Source organism: Taudactylus pleione, unplaced genomic scaffold (genome assembly GCF_031769625.1).
Source record: "Taudactylus pleione unplaced genomic scaffold, aTauple2 ptg000316l, whole genome shotgun sequence".
NCBI lineage: Eukaryota > Metazoa > Chordata > Amphibia > Anura > Myobatrachidae > Taudactylus > Taudactylus pleione.
The window spans coordinates 10152696-10170086 of record NW_028284717.1 but is presented as its reverse complement, the minus strand read 5'-3'; the positions used below and the strand labels follow the sequence as shown (position 1 = coordinate 10170086).

Below are 17391 nucleotides of genomic sequence, written 5' to 3'. Positions count from 1 at the left end.
ATAGCAGGAGCTCAAAACCTGTGGTTCACACAAGTTAGACCCCATGAACACCTCCCAAATGATTTGCGTCTCCATAATCCTCTTTTGCAAACTGCAAAATCATAAATTAATTATTCAATATCAAAATATACCTAAAGTCATATATTAGAAAACTATGCTACATATGCTGGGACAACAGCGTGGTGCATTTCCTTTGCTCTTTAGTGTGGCTGGAATATAATAAGGGAGAATTTCCAGCTGTGCCACAGGGGGTGCTGGGAGGGATCCGATTGGACCCATCTCACAGCACTCTGCAGAGAGAAGCCCCCGGAGTGCATCGCATTCCGAGGCTAGGTGCATATGAAAAATGCAGTCAAACCTACATTTTCAGGGTTTGACCACATTTTTCCCTTTGCTGCATCCCATCCCTGGAATGATACTGGAACACTGGACCAGAACTGGACTCCATCTGGACCTCTAGATTGAGCCTGGACTCACTGTGGACCTTCACACTGGTCCTGAAGTCCTTCTGGACCTCTAATTGAAGATATACTCATATTGGGACTCCAGACTGGTCCTGGAGTCCCTCTGGAAGTCAGGAGTGGACCTGGACTTCAGGGTTTATTGTGGATGCCCTTCCCAGTCTCACTGTAATGGTGTTGTCCTCTCTGACTTTGTCCTTCTCTGCAGCACCATCCTCCACAGTACACACTCCTCCAGTGGCTCTTGTGTACCCTGCAGATTCAGTGGGCTTGGCTGCAATGCTTCACTCCTAGGTGGAGATGTATCAAACCTTCTAAAGAGGGCAGGTGGAGAAGTTGCCCACAGCAACAATCAGCTTCTACCTATCATTTTATAGTATGTACTAAATAATTGATAGCTAGAACCTGGTTGCTACTGAAAACTTCTCCACTTGTCCCATTTGGGAAGTTTGATACACCTACTCCCTAGAATCAGCTCTACTTAGTAAGGATGTAGTCCTGGCAATGGTTGAATCTTCCTTCTCTCTCCAGCTGGAATTAGCCTTTATTTTTGTTATACATTGGGCCTGATTCAGAGCCGCTCGTAAGCGGCCGCTCATTCGCTCCGAGCGATGTTCGCACAACTGGCAATGCGTATGGGTTGTAATACGCATGCGCGAACCAGTCATTGCGGTCGAAAAATTTTGTGCTCGCAAAATAGCGAATGCCTGCTAATTTGAATGACAGAATGAGGCGTTTGTGGGTGGTAACAGGTGAAGGTGCTTGAAAACGGGGAGTGGAGATCCGAACGCAGGCGTGCCAAACGGTCAAAATGGGCATTTTAAGGGTGTGCATAATTAACAAAGCAGCGTCATTGACCATGTCACTTGGTTGTCTTTTAGCCTGAACTGCTTGCATGATTGCGGTAGGAAATGCTACCACAAGCACTGCGAGCAGTTCAGACGCCTTTCGATGTACTCGATTAATCTAATAAATAGCGGAGATGACGTAGGATGCGAGCGGCCAGGGGGCGTTTTTTTTAAAAATAGCGAGCGCATGTTTCGTTCACTCGTTCAGACATAGAGGCATCAACAGACCGCAAAGAGCGAGCGCTCTATTTAAATATCCAGCCCCTTTTTCTGAACGAGCGCGCGCAAATAGCGTCCGTCTCTGAATCAGGCCCGTTGTTTGCACATGGTCCTGGGGCTGAAACAGATCAAGGGCCTATTGTGAGAAGTGGAGGAGGTGTGGCCAGTGATGTGTGGGTGTGGCCACTACCATGTGGGTGTGTACACACTATTTTGTGGGGTTGTTCCCACTTTCCGAGGTTTGCCAGCCCTGGGCTGACCAGCTGGTTCTGAAAAATGCTTTGGCAGGAGGGCCCAACGCTGTGTCTCCCTGCTGTGCCGTTACCAACCGTGGCTGCTTGCAAACACAATTCATGGTAAATTCCTGTGTTGTATTCCTGTCTATGAAAAGTTCTTGAGTTGGTTCAATGGTATGTTGACTTGTATTGACTTCTATTTGTGTGTTCAGCCGTGTTTTGCAGACAGAATCATGTTTTCACACCCATGTTTGCCAGTGTGTTTCAAAATCAGGGGAAACTCTCCTGGGAATGCAATCTTGGCCAGACACGATTCTTAGTAAATTTACCCCGTGGACTCTTGTCTTTGCCTATTCTTACTAAATATATCGGGCCGGGAAAGCATTATGTGTAGCTATAACTGCACATTATGGACCTCATTCAGAGGCGGTCGTTAGATGCAAGCGGTCGCTCTGAATTAGGGCGGCCGCTTGCATCCTGAACGGCCGCCTCCTTGTTGATCGTTAAGCTGTGGGTTACCACCCACAGCTTAACGACTGACCAGATTGATGGTCGCGATGGTGATCACCATCGCGACCATCGGGGCTTACGACCTAAGGTTGGGTCTGGGCACTCATAAGCCCCAGGGAGCTTTCTGCTCTGATGGCGCAGGAAGCTTCCCACTGACATCACCGCCCACAAAACAGTAGGCGTTCATAAAGGAACGCCTCCGTTTTGGAAACCACCCCCTCAGCCCGCCTACCAAACGGGGGCAGCTGTCGATCAATATCGACAGCCGCCCCTTTGGTAGTGAGCGCCAGAGCAACAGAGTTTCTCTGACGCTCCGGGGTTTGCGCACGCGCAGTGCGGCCGCTGCGCGTTCGCAGGCCTAACCATCGAGTCGGTTACGAGCGCATCGGCGCTCGAGACCGACTCTGAATGAGGTCCTATGTGTAGCTATTACTGCACTTACAGCAGACAGTCCACAATCACAGTAGCTCGCCTGTTATACATGTGATTTTATTCCAGTGTCTCATTGATCTTCAAAGTAAGACATTGTGGGCTCATTTTATCAAACTGTGAAACGGACTATATGAAGTTAGCTCAGAGTGGCTTTATCAGATAGAAAAACTGACAAAATTAAAACTTAGCGCTAATATTTTTTCAGGCTGCAAGTTTTTTAAATGAATTGGGGTACTGTGCTGCATCCAGAAAATAAAAAACATCTTGAAAAAGGGGAAGGAAGATTTATATAAAATGTGTATGTTTATTATTATTATTATTATTATTATTATTATTATTAATAAATATAGTAATATATTTTTTGGGGGGATGTTTCAAACATTTATTTTAATTTATTTTATTTTGTTTAAACAAAGGAACTGGAACCAAAAATATAGCTTCCAGTTCTACACCTATCCCAGGCCTCTTAAGTTTTTTAAAAGAATTAAACAGGGACCTCCAGAAGTATAAATATTTTGTACAGTGGCAGCCAGCTGCGATAGAATAATAATTAGCTATTAATAAATTTTTCTTGCAACAATAAGGCTAATTATTATTATCCTTTATTTATATGGCACAACAAGTGTTCTGCAGCGCCTTACAAACTACATAGACAAATAGGTGAACAAGAACCCAGTGACTTTTAGTACAATACAATGCAGGACAAGGTTTATATACATTGCTGTGTAAGCGATCATAACACTCAAATAAGCAACAGGGCGTAAGCGACCAGGTATTCTCCAACTAAAGTGCCAGCCGCGAGACTGTTAGCACCCCGCTAAGCCAGAAAACAGCATCTCGGCCGGAGCTTAAGTCGGATTTCTGCACCTCAGGAGGGTGTGAGCAGAAACCCTGTAGTCGGACATAACAGCGCAGCCAATTGAATAGCTCCCAGGGCTATTCAAACTCACGCTGAATTGAATCGCCCCCAAAGATGTAAGGAGACCCTGGGCCTGATTCAGCAAGGATCGCAGGTGCGATCGCAGCAGGAAATGCGTACGCAGTTCTGCTGCAAAATTATGCAAATGACTGCAATCGCAATGCCGCCACAGCACAACATACAGACTCCCACTACCCTTTACTCACATCTGTAATACCTTGCAAGTCTGCGAAAACATCGGTACCATTGATTACCATCGGAGCCTCACGCACAATTAAGGCACGTCAGACCTCGCTCACAAACTGCTAAACTTCCTGTCGGTATCTAGAGCTCAGGCTGCGTATGCCGTCTTAGGGGCTTAATTATGCTCGCCCCTGTAATGGCGTTGAAACGCACTGACACACCTGCGTTTCACCGAGCATCCCCCGGCCTCACCCCCAAATGGTACATCCTGTCAATCACTCTGCGATTGGTCTGCATAGTCACTGCGATCGCAGGCCCGATCGCAGTGGCTGTTTCGCTCATGTGCAGAACGCAACAATCGACCGGGTGTGTGCGTTATTACACTTGCAATCCTTGCTGAACCAGGCCCTCTGCCCACAAGCTTACATTCCTTATAATTAGAGATGAGCGGTTCGGATTCTGTGGAATCCGAACCGCTCCGAACATTGGGGATCCGAGTGCACCCGAACCCTGTTCGGGTGTTCACCGCCTGACTCGGAACCCCGTTCAGGGCCGAACGGCGGCCGCCTGATGTCGGATTCTCACTAGAGAATCCGACATCAGGGCTCCTATTGTGTAGGGCAGAGCGCTGTGATAGCGCTCTGCCCTACACAGACACAAACACACAGCCGCCAGCGGCAGCTGTGTGTTTGTCACAGCAGCCAATGAGAGTCACACAGACTCTCATTGGCTGCTGCACAGAGGGAGCCGGCTGGAGCTCACACATAAGCTCCGTCTTCCGGCTCCCTCCGCAGTGTGTGACAGGCTCAGCAGAGCGGACGGCGCGAGAGCGGGGAATCAGGAATCAGGTAAGTTTTTTTTTTTTTAAACTTGTGAAAGTTGTGCAAGGGCCGGGGGCGCTACTGGGGGGGGGTCTGCTACTGGGGGGGTCTGCTACTGGGGGGGCCTGCTACTGGGGGGGCTATACAACTGGGGGGGTCTGCTACTGGGGGGGTCTGCTACTGGGGGTCCATACTACTGAGGGGCCTGCTACTGGGGGGGCTATACTACTGGGGGGGTCTGCTACTGGGCGTCCATACTACTGAGGGGCCTACTACTGGGGGGGGCTATACTACTGGGGGGGTCTGCTACTGGGGGGGCCATACTACTGAGGGGCCTGCTACTGGGGGGGCCATACTACTGTGGGGGCATACTACTGGGGGGGCTTACTACTACTGGGGGGGCCATACAACAGGGGGGGCCATACTACAGGGGGGCTACTACTGGGGCAGCCTACTACTGAGGGGGGCCTGCTACTGGGGCAGCCTACTACTGGGGGGGCCATACAACTGGGGGGGCTGCTAATGGGGGGCATACTACTGGGGGGGCTGCTAATGGGGGGCATACTACTGGGGGGGCCTGCTAATGGGGGGCATACTACTGGGTGGCATGCTAATGGGGGGCATACTACTAGGGGGCATACTACTGGGGGCACTGTATAGGGGACCCTACTACTAAGGGGACTGCATAGGGGGCACCACTGCTGGGGGCATTGTGTAAGGGACACCGCTACTGTGGGCATTGTGTAAAAGGGGCACTACTGTGGGCATTGTGTAAAAGGGGCACTACTGTGTGTCGTAACATAAATAAGTGACACTACTTTATGGTGTAATGTGAATCAGGCCCTATGTACGGTGTAATGTGAATAAGATTGTGCACTGTGACTCCTTGGGCCGTAGCCCACTATGTAAACAAGTACTGTGATTCTGCTGGCCGTACCCCACTGGGTGGGTGCACTACTTTACATTTCTGCCACTGCTGTGTGGCAGTGTGTCATAGATGTGCTTTAAACTGTGGTGTCTGTGTCGTTGTGCCGCTGCTTTGTCGCTTAGTAACCAGTCAGCTCACTGCAACCTTTGGCCAATAATGTTGAAAACAATATTATAAGATGTGATATGGTCTAAATTGACTGGAAATTAATGTTATTGAGGTTAATAATACTCTAGGAAGAAAAAAAAGACCAATTTATGTGATTTTAGCTTTTTTTGTCAATTTTTGTAAAAAATATCCAAATCCAAATCCAAATCCAAAGCCAGTCACCGCAGTTTGGCAAATCCAAATCCAAAGCCGGACAACGAATTAGAACCAAATCCAAATCCAAATCCGGCAAAAATGGTCCGGCGCACATCCCTACTTATAATGAACATGAATGGAAATTCATCATTTGATTTCTGTTAATAAAAAAATGATTTCTGATGCCAAATGCAGTATACATTCTTCTTGCCAGCCAGTGTCTCACCATGTGAGCCCAGTGTGAGTGAAGTCACATTGGCTCTCCCTTTTCCTCTGACTACTTATTGATCCGCTCAGAGAGTGAGCACCTCATAATCCAAAGAAATGTATAACTATTTCTGTGAAACGCGTGCAGTCTGATGAGTTCATTGAGAAGCATTCCTGGGGATTATAGTGTCCCAAGGTCCCCCTCCTCTCTTACAATGCCCCTGGTCACTGGTATCCTTCCAGGCTCCCCAATCAGTTCCCCCTGTGTTCACCTGCAACCTCTCATGCAGCAGCGCCAGGAGGGGCTTCTGCTACAGACAGCGGCGGGGTTGGCGGCGGTGTGTGTGTATGGGGGGAACTGGGATAGGGGGCTTGGAGGGAGGGTGGTTACAGACAATGACACGGTTAGTGGGTAGGGGGGTGTACAGGCTAGGCGGCGGAATAAATGTTAGGCACCTGCGCAGTTCGAAGAAATCCTTATGGACATCTCAGCTGTAGAGGGTATAGGACCTTATTCAGACCCGCTCGCAAGCGCTGAGCGCTCGCAAACGGGTCAATGTTTTGTCCCTGCGCACGCGCAGCGGCCACACTGCGCGTGCGCAAGCCCCGGAGCGAGGGAGAAATTATCTCGCTCCGGGGCTCGCTACCAACGGGGCGGCTGTCGATGTTGATCGACAGCTCGCCCCGTTTAGTAGGTGGGGAGGGGGGGTGGTTTCACAAACTGAGGCGTTTCTTAAGGAACGCATGTCATTTTGGGCGGCTGCACTGACATCAGCAGTGATGTTAGTGGGGAGCTTACTGCTCGATCAGAGCAGGAAGCTCCCTGGGGCTTGCGGTTGCCGAGACCCAACCTTAGGGTCTCGTCACAAGCCCCGATGGTCTTGACCAGCACGACCATCAACATGGTTGGTCGCTAAAGCTGTAGCTAGCGACTAGGAGGCCGCACTTCAAAACACAAGCGGCCGCCCACATTCAGAGCGACCGCTCGCATTTTGCGAGCGCCTCTGAATGAGGGCCATAGTATCATAATTCCAAAAAAAGCTGACTCCGCAAAAAGAACAGCTTTTTGGAAGTGATACTTTTGTTAATGAGGCATGATTAATACCTCTGAAAGGTTTTTTAAACTCGCAGCTAGTTTAAAACAATCATCACTGGTGGTAATTATGTAATGATGAATAGGCCCCTAAATCACCCCGAATTTACAAGAAACTGGCTAAGATGTAGAAAGACAGATACTGTCAGCTGCCTCTTTGAGAGTTACACAACAATTGTATGTTTCTTATGAATATTCAATATTGGTATTCTCTATATTTGAAAATGCTTATTGGCTATATGTCAGGGTGAAAACTGTTGTACAGGTTGAGTCTCCCATATTCAAATATTCCGAAATACGGACTTTTTTTTTGCGTGACCGAGATACTGACACTTTTGCTTTCTGATGGTCCAATGTAAACAAACTTTGTTTAATGCACAAAATTATTACAAATATTGTATAACATCATCTTCAGGTTTTGTGTATAAGGTGTATATCAAACATAAATTAATTTTTGTACGCAAACTTTGATGCACAAAATTATTAAAAATATTGTATAAAATTACCTTCAGGCTATGTATATACGGTGTATATGAAATATGAATGCTTTCTATGTTTAGACTTGGGTCCCATCACCAACAAATCTCAATAAGGTATGCAAATATTCCAAAATACGGAAAAATACGATATCCAAAATAATTCTGGTGCCAAGCATTTTGGATATGGGAGACTCAACCTGTATTTATGTTTCATCTCCTGTTTGTCTGTCAGTTTCAAAAGGGGTTATGCTAGAACAACTTGTACCCAACTAGATGATCACCAGATTGTTCACTATACTATAGTTTAACAAGAGAGAAGTGTGATGTATGCAGGTGAGTAAGTGAGGCTGGAGTTTCGTGTGACAGTGGGAATAGAGACTTGTGGGAAACCACATACCGAAAGTAAGGCAATAGAGGAGCAGTTTCCCACAGCAGCACAGAGTAGTGATGGGAGGCCACTGTCAATCTGATACAGGAAGATTGTGGTGTCAAATGCAGCTCTAGTCTGTATTAATAAAGGCTATAAACTGTATATATAACTTGTTAAACATTAATTACACACAAATGCGTCATTACATGCATCATGTTCAGTACAACAACTTGCTAGAATAGAATCTAAAGCTTCAAATTAGATTTTTGAGCGAAATTGCCTGCTTAACATAGAGAAACACACTATTGACGCAATTTGACAGATTTGTTAACACGGATATAGCTCAGCGACTTCTACAACTATGGAGATGATTTGTACAGTCCATTTATTTTTACCTGTGCAGGTGTGGAGAAGGGCTTCATCCACAAGTCCCACATGCCGAGCGGAATAGCTCCGTCTTAGCTCCTCCTTCACTTTCTCCAGCTGCTTCTGCAAAAGCCTGATGAGGGGAATGACCTGACTCAAGCTGGCAGTGTCTGAACTGACTTCACATGTGGCAAGTTCGAAGGGCTGGAGAACCTTGCACAACACAGAAATCATTCTCCACTGCGCTTGAGTCAGGTGCATACCCCCTCCTTTGCCTATGTCATAGGTGGATGTATAGGCTTGAATGGCCTTTTGCTGCTCCTCCATCCTCTGAAGCATATAGAGGGTTGAGTACCACCGCGTCACAACCTCTTGCTTCAGGTGATGGCGGGGCAGGTTCAAGAGTGTTTGCTGGCGCTCCAGTCTTCGGCACGCAGTCGCTGAATGGCGAAAGTGGGCAGAAATTTTTCAGGCCACCCAAAGCGTCTCCTGCACGCCTCTGTCGCTTTTCAGAAAATTCTGCACCACCAAGTGTATTGTGTGAGCAAAACATGGGACGTGCTGGAATTTGCCCAAATGTAATGCCCGCACAATATTGGTGGCATTGTCAGATATCACAAATCCCCAGGAGAGTTTAAGTGTGGTAAGCCACTGGGCGATGATTTCCCTCAGTTTCTCTAAGAGGTTGTCGGCAGTGTGCCTCTTACTGAAACTGGTGATACACAGCGTAGCCTGCCTTGGAACGAGCTGGCATTTCTGAGATGCTGCTACTGGTGACGCTGCTGTTGTTGCTGCGTAAGGTGATACATCTACCCAGTGGGCTGTCACAGTCATATAGTCCTTAGTTTGCCCTGTTCCACTTGTCCACATGTCCGTGGTTAAGTGGACATTGGGTACAACTGCATTTTTCGGTATCCTGCCTAGTGAAGTGGAATCTAGATGGGATTTGGAACCGGGGACACACTACCTCCATCAATTGTCTAAATCCCACTGCAATAATGACGGATACCAGATGCACGTCTAACACCAACATAGCAGTCAAGGCCTCAGTTATCCGTTTTGCTTCAGGATAACTGCTGTCATACTTCATCCTCCTCGGTAAGGACTGTTGGAGGGTCAATTGTTTAGTAAAAGTAGTGGTGTTCCTACTTCGTCTCTGGGATGATGAACGACTCCCAGCAGCAGCAACAGCAGCAGCGGCAGCAGTAGGCGTAGCAATGCAGGATCTTCCGGAGGAATCCCAGATAGGAGAGTCAGTCATGCCAGTAACATGGCCTGCAGGACTACTTTCGATCCTGACTAAGGAGGAAATTGACGAGGAGGGAGTTGACGGTGTGGTTTGCAGGTGCTTGGATACAACAGGACAACAGGATTTAGGTGTCCCTGGACTGCTTACGGTCTTAGCCAAAGTTTCTGAACTTGACAGTAACTTTTTCTGAACGCACTGTAGATGTCATATAAGGGAGGATGTTCCTAGGTGGTTAACGTTCCAACCCCTACTTATTTCACCTTTACATATGGTACATATGGCAAGACAGTTGTTGTCCGGATTTGGATAGAAATATTGCCAGACCAAAGAGGTGGAATGTTTGGTCTTCTGCCCAGGCATGGCCGTGATGGGCTTTTTCATCCCACGGACAACAACTGTCTCCCCCGGAGCCTGATTTAAACAAACCACATCACCATTCAGTCGCTTTGCCAAGATTCCAGGGTGGTCAAGCTGTTGAAATCAGACTACTACATTTTGGCCACTGTGCTCGATCCTAGGTTTACAGCCTATGTGGTGTCTCTCTTTCCGGCCGACACAAGCCTGCAGAGGTGCAAAGACCTGCTGGTGAAAACACTGTCAGCTGAAGCGGAACGTGACTCGTCAACAGCTCCTTCTTCATTTTCTCCCGCAACTGGGGCTGCCAGGAAAAAACTTAGGTATCCTAAGCAACCAGCTGGCGGTGATGCAGGGCAGGCAGGACCAAGTTTGGACATCTGGTCCGGACTGAAGGACCTGGCAACAATTTCTGACATGTCTACTGTCACTGCATATGATACTGTCACCATTGACAGAATGGTGGAGGATTACATCGGTGACAGCATCCAAGTAGGCATGTCAGACAGTCCGTACCTGTACTGGCAGGAAAAAGAGGCAATTTGGAGGACCCTGTACAAACTGGCTCTATTTTACCTGAGTTGCCCCCCTTCCAGTGTATACTCCAAAAGAGTGTTTAGTGCAGCCGGGAACCTTGTCAACGAAAGGCGTAGGAGGTTGCTTCCACAAAATGTGGAGAAGATGATGTTCATAAAAATGAATTATCAACTCTTCCAGGGAGACCAGCCTCCAGAACGTACAGAGGGACATGTGGTGGTGGATTCCAGCGGGGACGAATTAATACTCTGTGAGGATGAGGATGTACACAACACTGAAGAGGGTGAGGAATCGGTGGATAAGGAGGATGAGGACGACATCTTGCCTCCGTAGAGCCAGTTTGTGCAGGGACAGATTAATTGCCAGCTTGTTTTGTGGGGGCCCAAATGAACCAATCATTTCAGCCACAGTCGTGTGGCAGACCCTGGTGCTGAAATGATTGGTTTGCTAAAGTGTGCATGTCCTGTTTATACAACATAAGGGTGGGTGGGAGGGCCCAAGGACAATTCCATCTTGCACCTCTTTTTTTTCTTTGCATTATGTACTGTTTGGGGCCTAGTTTTTCAAACTGCCATCCTGTCTGCCACTGCAGTGTCACTCCTAGATGGGCCACGTGTTTGTGCCGCCCACTCGTGTCGCTTAGCATAGTCATCCAGCTACCTCGGTGCAACCTTTTGGACATAAAAACACTATTGTGAGGTGTGAGGTGTTCAGAATAGACTGGAAATGAGTGGAAATTAAGGTTATTGAGGTTAATAATAGCATAGGAGCCGAAAAACCCACAAATTCTGTGATTTTAGCTGTTTTTATGCTTTTTAAAAATAAAAATACAGATCCAAAACACAAACCCCAGAACCCAAAACACGGAAGGGTGGTTTTGGCAAAACCAATCCAGATCCAAAACACGAAGAAAGATTCAGATCCAAAACCAAAACACAAAACACGAAAAGTGGCCGGTGCACACCCCTACTATAAAGGTTTAAAGCTCACAGCAACTTTGCTTTTAAATGTGAGACAGTTACCAAGCACACCTGTTGCAAAGCACCTAGGAAAACAGCTGACACAAGTTAGATAACTAGTTAAAAGGGGTGCATGAGAAAATGTGATCACAAAAATGATTAATTATAAAAATTAATCATAATAAACAAAAAGCACTAATCCACGGCACTCACCAATTCTAGTTTTGGGATGCAACATGGTATGTGACCACATTGTTTAAATAGAAATCACAGGCAGTGGCGTAACTACTGCCCTCGCAGCCCCCGCGGTGGCTTGGAGGTGCCGTGTAGCTTGGGGTCGACGCGGCAGTGGTTACGCCACTGCAACTGTGAGCGCTGGCCTCTGAAGTGATCGGAGGTTAAGGAATCCTCCGATCACTTCAGAGGCCAGCGTTCCCAGTAATGCAGTGCGCGGGTGACGTCATGACGTCACTCGCGACCTGGGGAACCTGCGTGGCCGCGTCTGCTTGATCTATTTAGATTCAGTCAGCGTGGCAGCGGGAGAGACAGCCTGGATGACAGCGCACGGAGTCAGGTAAGTACGGGGGGGAGGTTTGGGGAGGCCACAACTACAGGGGGCACCACTTGAGGGGCACAACTACAGTGGGCACTACTAAAAGGGACACAACTACAGGGGGCACAACTACAGAGGGCACTACTAAAAGGGGCACAACTACAGAGGGCACTACTAGGAGGGGCACAACTACAGGGGACACTACTAAATGGGGCACAACTGCAGGGGGCACCATTAGAAGGGGCACAACTACAGGGGGCACTACTTGAAGAGGCACAACTACAGGGGTACTGCATATGGGCACAACTACATGGGGCATTACTTTAATGGGCACAATTACAGGGGGCCCTGCATAATGGGCACTACTACAGGGGGCATTGCATAAGGGGCACTATTACAGGGGGCATTGCATATGGGGCACTACTACAGGGGGCCCTGCATAATGGGCACTACTACAGGGGGCATTGCATAAGGGGCACTATTACAGGGGGCATTGCATAAGTGGCACTAGTATAGGGGGCATTGCATTTTGGGGCACAACTAGAGGGAGCACTGTATAAGGGGCACTAACTTGATACACACAGTTTACAGGTTATAAATAGAGATGAGCGGTCCGGATTCTGTGGAATCCGAACTGCTCCGAACATTGGGGATCCGAGTCCACCCGAACCCTGTTCGGGTGTTCACCGCCTGACTCGTATCCCCGTTCGGGGCCGAACGGTGGCCGCCTGATGTCGGATTCTCACTAGAGAATCCGACATCAGGGCTCCTATTGTGTAGGGCAGAGCGCTGTGATAGCGCTCTGCCCTACACAGACACAAACACACAGCCGCCAGCGGCAGCTGTGTGTTTGTTACAGCAGCCAATGAGAGTCACACAGACTCTCATTGGCTGCTGCATGGATGGAGCCGGCTGGAGCTCACTCATGAGCTCCGTCTTCCGGCTCCCTCCTCAGCGTGTGACAGCAGAGCGGACGGCGCGGGAGCGGGGATATAGGTAAGTTTTTTTTTTTGTTTTTTTTACTTGTGTAAGGGCCGGGGGCGCTACTGGGGGGGGTCTGCTACTGGGGGGGGCTATACTACTGGTAGGGGCCTGCTACTGGGAGGGGTCTGCTACTGGGGGTGCCTGCTACTGGGGGTACATGGGGGCCATACTACTGGTAGGGGCCTGCTACTGGGGGGGCTATACTACTGGGGGGGTCTGCTACTGGGGGGGCCATACTACTTTAGGGGTCTGCTACTGGGGGGGGCCATACTACTGGGAGGGGCATACTACTGGGGGGGGCCTGCTACTGGGGGGGGGCTACTACTGGGGGGCCTGCTACTGGGGGGCCATACTACTGAGGGGCCTGCTACTGGGGGGGTCATACTACTGGGAGGGGCATACTACTGGGGGGGGCTGCTACTGGGGGTGCCTGCTACTGGGGGGTCATGCTACTGGGGGGGTCATACTGCTGGGGGGGCTGCTACTGGGGGGGCCTGCTACTGGGGGGCCATACTACTGGGGGGCCCATACTACTGGGGGTCCATACTACTGGGGGGGGCACTGCATTCACTTAATGATTACTCACACACAGCTATACTTTACACTGCACTGTCACTCTTTTTCCATTTTCGTGTGATGCCCTGGGGGGGTCCTGGGCTGGACGTTTTTTGGGGTGCACTGCGCCCCAGACGTGAACCCCTTAGTGTTAGGGACTGCTGGTAACAGAGAAGCCGTGACGTGGCCCAGCAGCCTCCCATGTATTTGTAAATGCATGCAACTAATATCTCTGAATTTCTATGACCATATAGTCTTCATATATTGTTGCAGGTATTATTCAGTGTGCTGAGGTACAATAGGGGGTTAAATCCCCCTCCTTTTTCTACTGGGGGGGCATACTACTGGGGCAGCCTACTACTTGGGGGGCCTGCTACTGGGGGGGCCATACTAATGGGGGGGCCATACTACTGAGGGGGCCATACTACTGGGGGGCCATACTACAGGGGGGCTACTACTGGGGCAGCCTACTACTGGGGGGGCCTGCTACTGGGGCATCCTACTACTGGGGGAGCCATACTACTGGGGGGGCTGCTAATGGGGGGCATACTACTGGGGGGCATGCTAATGGGGGGCATACTACTGGGGGGGCATTCTACTGGGGGAACTGCATAGGGGACCCTACTACTAAGGGGACTGCATAGGGGGCACCACTGCTGGGGGCATTGTGTAAGGGACACCACTACTGTGGGCATTGTGTAAAAGGGGCACTACTGTGGGCATTGTGTAAAAGGGTCACTACTGTGGGCATTGTGTAAAAGGGGCACTACTGTGGGCATTGTGTAAAAGGGGCACTACTGTGGGCATTGTGTAAAAGGGGCACTACTGTGTGTCGTAACATAAATAAGAGACACTACTTTATGGTATAATGTGAATCAGGCCCTATGTGCGGTGTAATGTGAATAAGATTGTGCACTGTGACTCCTTGGGCCGTAGCCCACTATGTAAACAAGTACTGTGACTCTGCTGGCCGTACCCCACTGGGTGGGTGCATTACTTTTCATTTCTGCCACTGCTGTGAGGCAATGTGTCATAGATGTGCTTTATATTGTGGTGTCTGTGTCGTTGTGCCGCTGGTTTGTCACTTAGTAACCAGTCAGCTCACTGCAACCTTTGGCCAATAATGTTGAAAACAATATTATAAGCTGTGATATGGTCTAAATTGACTGGAAATTAATGTTATTGAGGTTAATAATACTCTAGGAAGAAAAAAAAGAACAATTTATGTGATTTTAGCTTTTTTTGTAAATTTTTGTAAAAAAAACCAAATCCAAATCCAAAGCCAGTCACCGCAGTTTGGCAAATCCAAATCCAAAGCCGGACGACGAATTAGAACCAAATCCGGCAAAAATCGTCCGGCGCACATCCCTAGTTATAAACTATGTTCCCAATAATTTGGTTCTACACGGACATAAAAACTGTGCAACCTGTCTTGAGCTGAGGTGACAGACTGGCAGGAGCAGAGAGGAGGGTTGGTGGTGAAGTAGATCTGTCAGGGTGGGATGTAATGGGAATTACTGTTTGGCATAATGTGTATTTGGCATTACTGTGTGCACAATTTGCTATTAGGGGCATTACTGTGTGGCATAATGTGTAAGGGGCATTATTGTGTGGCATAATGTGTTGTATGTTGCATTACTGTGTGGCATAATGTGTTGTATGTAGCATTACAGTGTGGCATAATGTGAAATAGGGGCATTACAGCGTGGCATAAATTTGCTATAAGGGCATTACTGTATGTCATTATGCATTGTGTTATACGTGGCATTATTGTGTGGCATGTGTAATGGGCATTGCTGTGTGGCATAATGTGTTGTAAGGGGTATTCTGGTGTGGCACACTGTGTTATAAGTTGCATTTCTTAGTGTGTCATAATGTTTAAGGCACGTTACTGTATCATGTAACAACACACCTTAAATGTTGTCTTTGGGTGTGTTTGATCTTTGGGGGGGGGCGCCTGAAACTTTTTTGGCATGGGGGAGCAAAATTTATAGTTACCTCACTGATCACAGGGGCTCTGCACTCACCATAATAACTAATAACAATAATAATAATAATAATAAACAGTGGAGTTTTGGTTCATGAATTGATCAATGCATTGATCAATTCATGAACCAAATTCATTGATCAATTCATGGAGTCCCATCGTCACGGGATCCCACTTTACTGCAAGTCCCTACTCTATTGCTCAGAATTATAACATGGACATAGCCATCACATTAGTGTTAAACTCAGGGTATGCTATCAAGGTTTAAAGCTCACAGCAACTTTGCTTTTAAATGTGAGACAGTTACCAAGAGTGTAGAGCCCCTGTGATTTCTATTTAAACAATGTGGTCACATACCATGTTGCACCCCAAAACTAGAAATGGTGAGTGCCGTGGATTAGTGCTTTTTGTTTATTATGATTAATTTTTATAATTAATCATTTTTGTGATCACATTTTCTCATGCACCCCTTTTAACTAGTTATCTAACTTGTGTCAGCTGTTTCCTAGATGCTTTGCAACAGGTGTGCTTGGTAACTGTCTCATGTTTAAAAGCAAAGTTGCTGTGAGCTTTAAACCTTGATAGCATATGTGATGGCTATGTCCATGTTATAATTCTGAGCAATAGATAGGGACTTGCAGTAAAGTGGGGTCCCGTGACGATGGTCTGCAAGCTTAAATGCATTGATCAATTCATGAACCAAAACCCCACTGTTTATTATGTTTATTATTATTATTATTATTAATATTATTAGTTATTATGGCGAGTGCAGAGCCCCTGTGATTTCTATTTAAACAATGTGGTCACATACCATGTTGCGCCCCAAAACTAGAAATGGTGAGTGCCGTGGATTAGTGCCTTTTATTTATAGATTTTTTATATATATATATATATATATATATATATATATATATACTGTGTGTATATATGTATATGTATATATATATTAAATTTTGTTTGCTAAAATTTAAATCTTATTATAAAAATTAGAATAATATCAAATGGTAAAATCAAAATGATTGATAATTGTTTTCTCTCTTCTTGTTACTGTTTTGGTCTGCAGCAAATGCCTGATTTGGATATTACTGATGCAAAAAAGAAGAGGAAAAAGTAAGTGTCAATAGTTTGTCTACTAATATTTCAATAAACCTTTTATAGCTTTTACTGCCAGCATCGGAGAGGTTTAGTTGTGTGAAAAAAACACGATCACTGTGTCAGTATTGTCTGACCATACTATATCAAATATCAATCAAAAATCTATATTATTCTAAATTGCAATCCCAAATAGATACAGAGGATTACAATTTGTTTTGCCTAGTAGGTGCCTAGGCTCATATTATATGCCCACTCCTGTATAGTGTATCAGGGCTTACAGCACATTTACATCCCAAATATAAGTGAAGTACTTGTGCCTCATCTGTAAGTTAAAACCACTAGAAAATAGACCACATTACAGAAATACATTCTCCCTTCTGCCCTGTCATCACTGGGCCCACAAAAGAGTGGATCCAGTAAATTAATAACTGACTCTCTGGCTTGTCGCTAGCTATACTGGTGGATTCAGCACAGACCAATTAATATAGTGATAATGTTAGTGGCTTGATTCCAGTGCAAGTACTGTATTAGGTGTACAGAGAAGTCAGCTTGCCCAGTGGTGGATTCAGCACAGACCAATTAATATAGTGATATACAGTATGTTGTGGGGTACTCCCAACTTCATCCCAAGTAGGTTCAAAATGGGGGAAGAATAAGTTTATTCAGTGTGAAAATAAGGTATAGATACTCACCTAATCTGCTGAAGGTTCTGTGGCCAGGTTAGTGTCTCCGGGCCTATGAAG

General features: G+C 47.0%; 1 protein-coding gene and 1 long non-coding RNA gene across 2 annotated transcripts in view; one reads left to right on the top strand and one right to left on the bottom strand.

The window, feature by feature from the left end:
- SAMSN1 (SAM domain, SH3 domain and nuclear localization signals 1) overlaps window positions 1–17391 on the top strand; it is a 150472-nt gene that overhangs the window by 22912 nt on the left and 110169 nt on the right. Inside the window, exon 4 of the mRNA XM_088442755.1 lies at window positions 16617–16663. Within this exon, the coding sequence (XP_088298881.1) occupies window positions 16617–16663 (47 nt within the window). The remainder of the gene's footprint in view (window positions 1–16616; window positions 16664–17391) is intronic.
- The window catches only part of LOC148510570 (uncharacterized), an 83248-nt gene that overhangs the window by 14749 nt on the left and 51108 nt on the right, over window positions 1–17391 (bottom strand). The window lies entirely within an intron of this gene.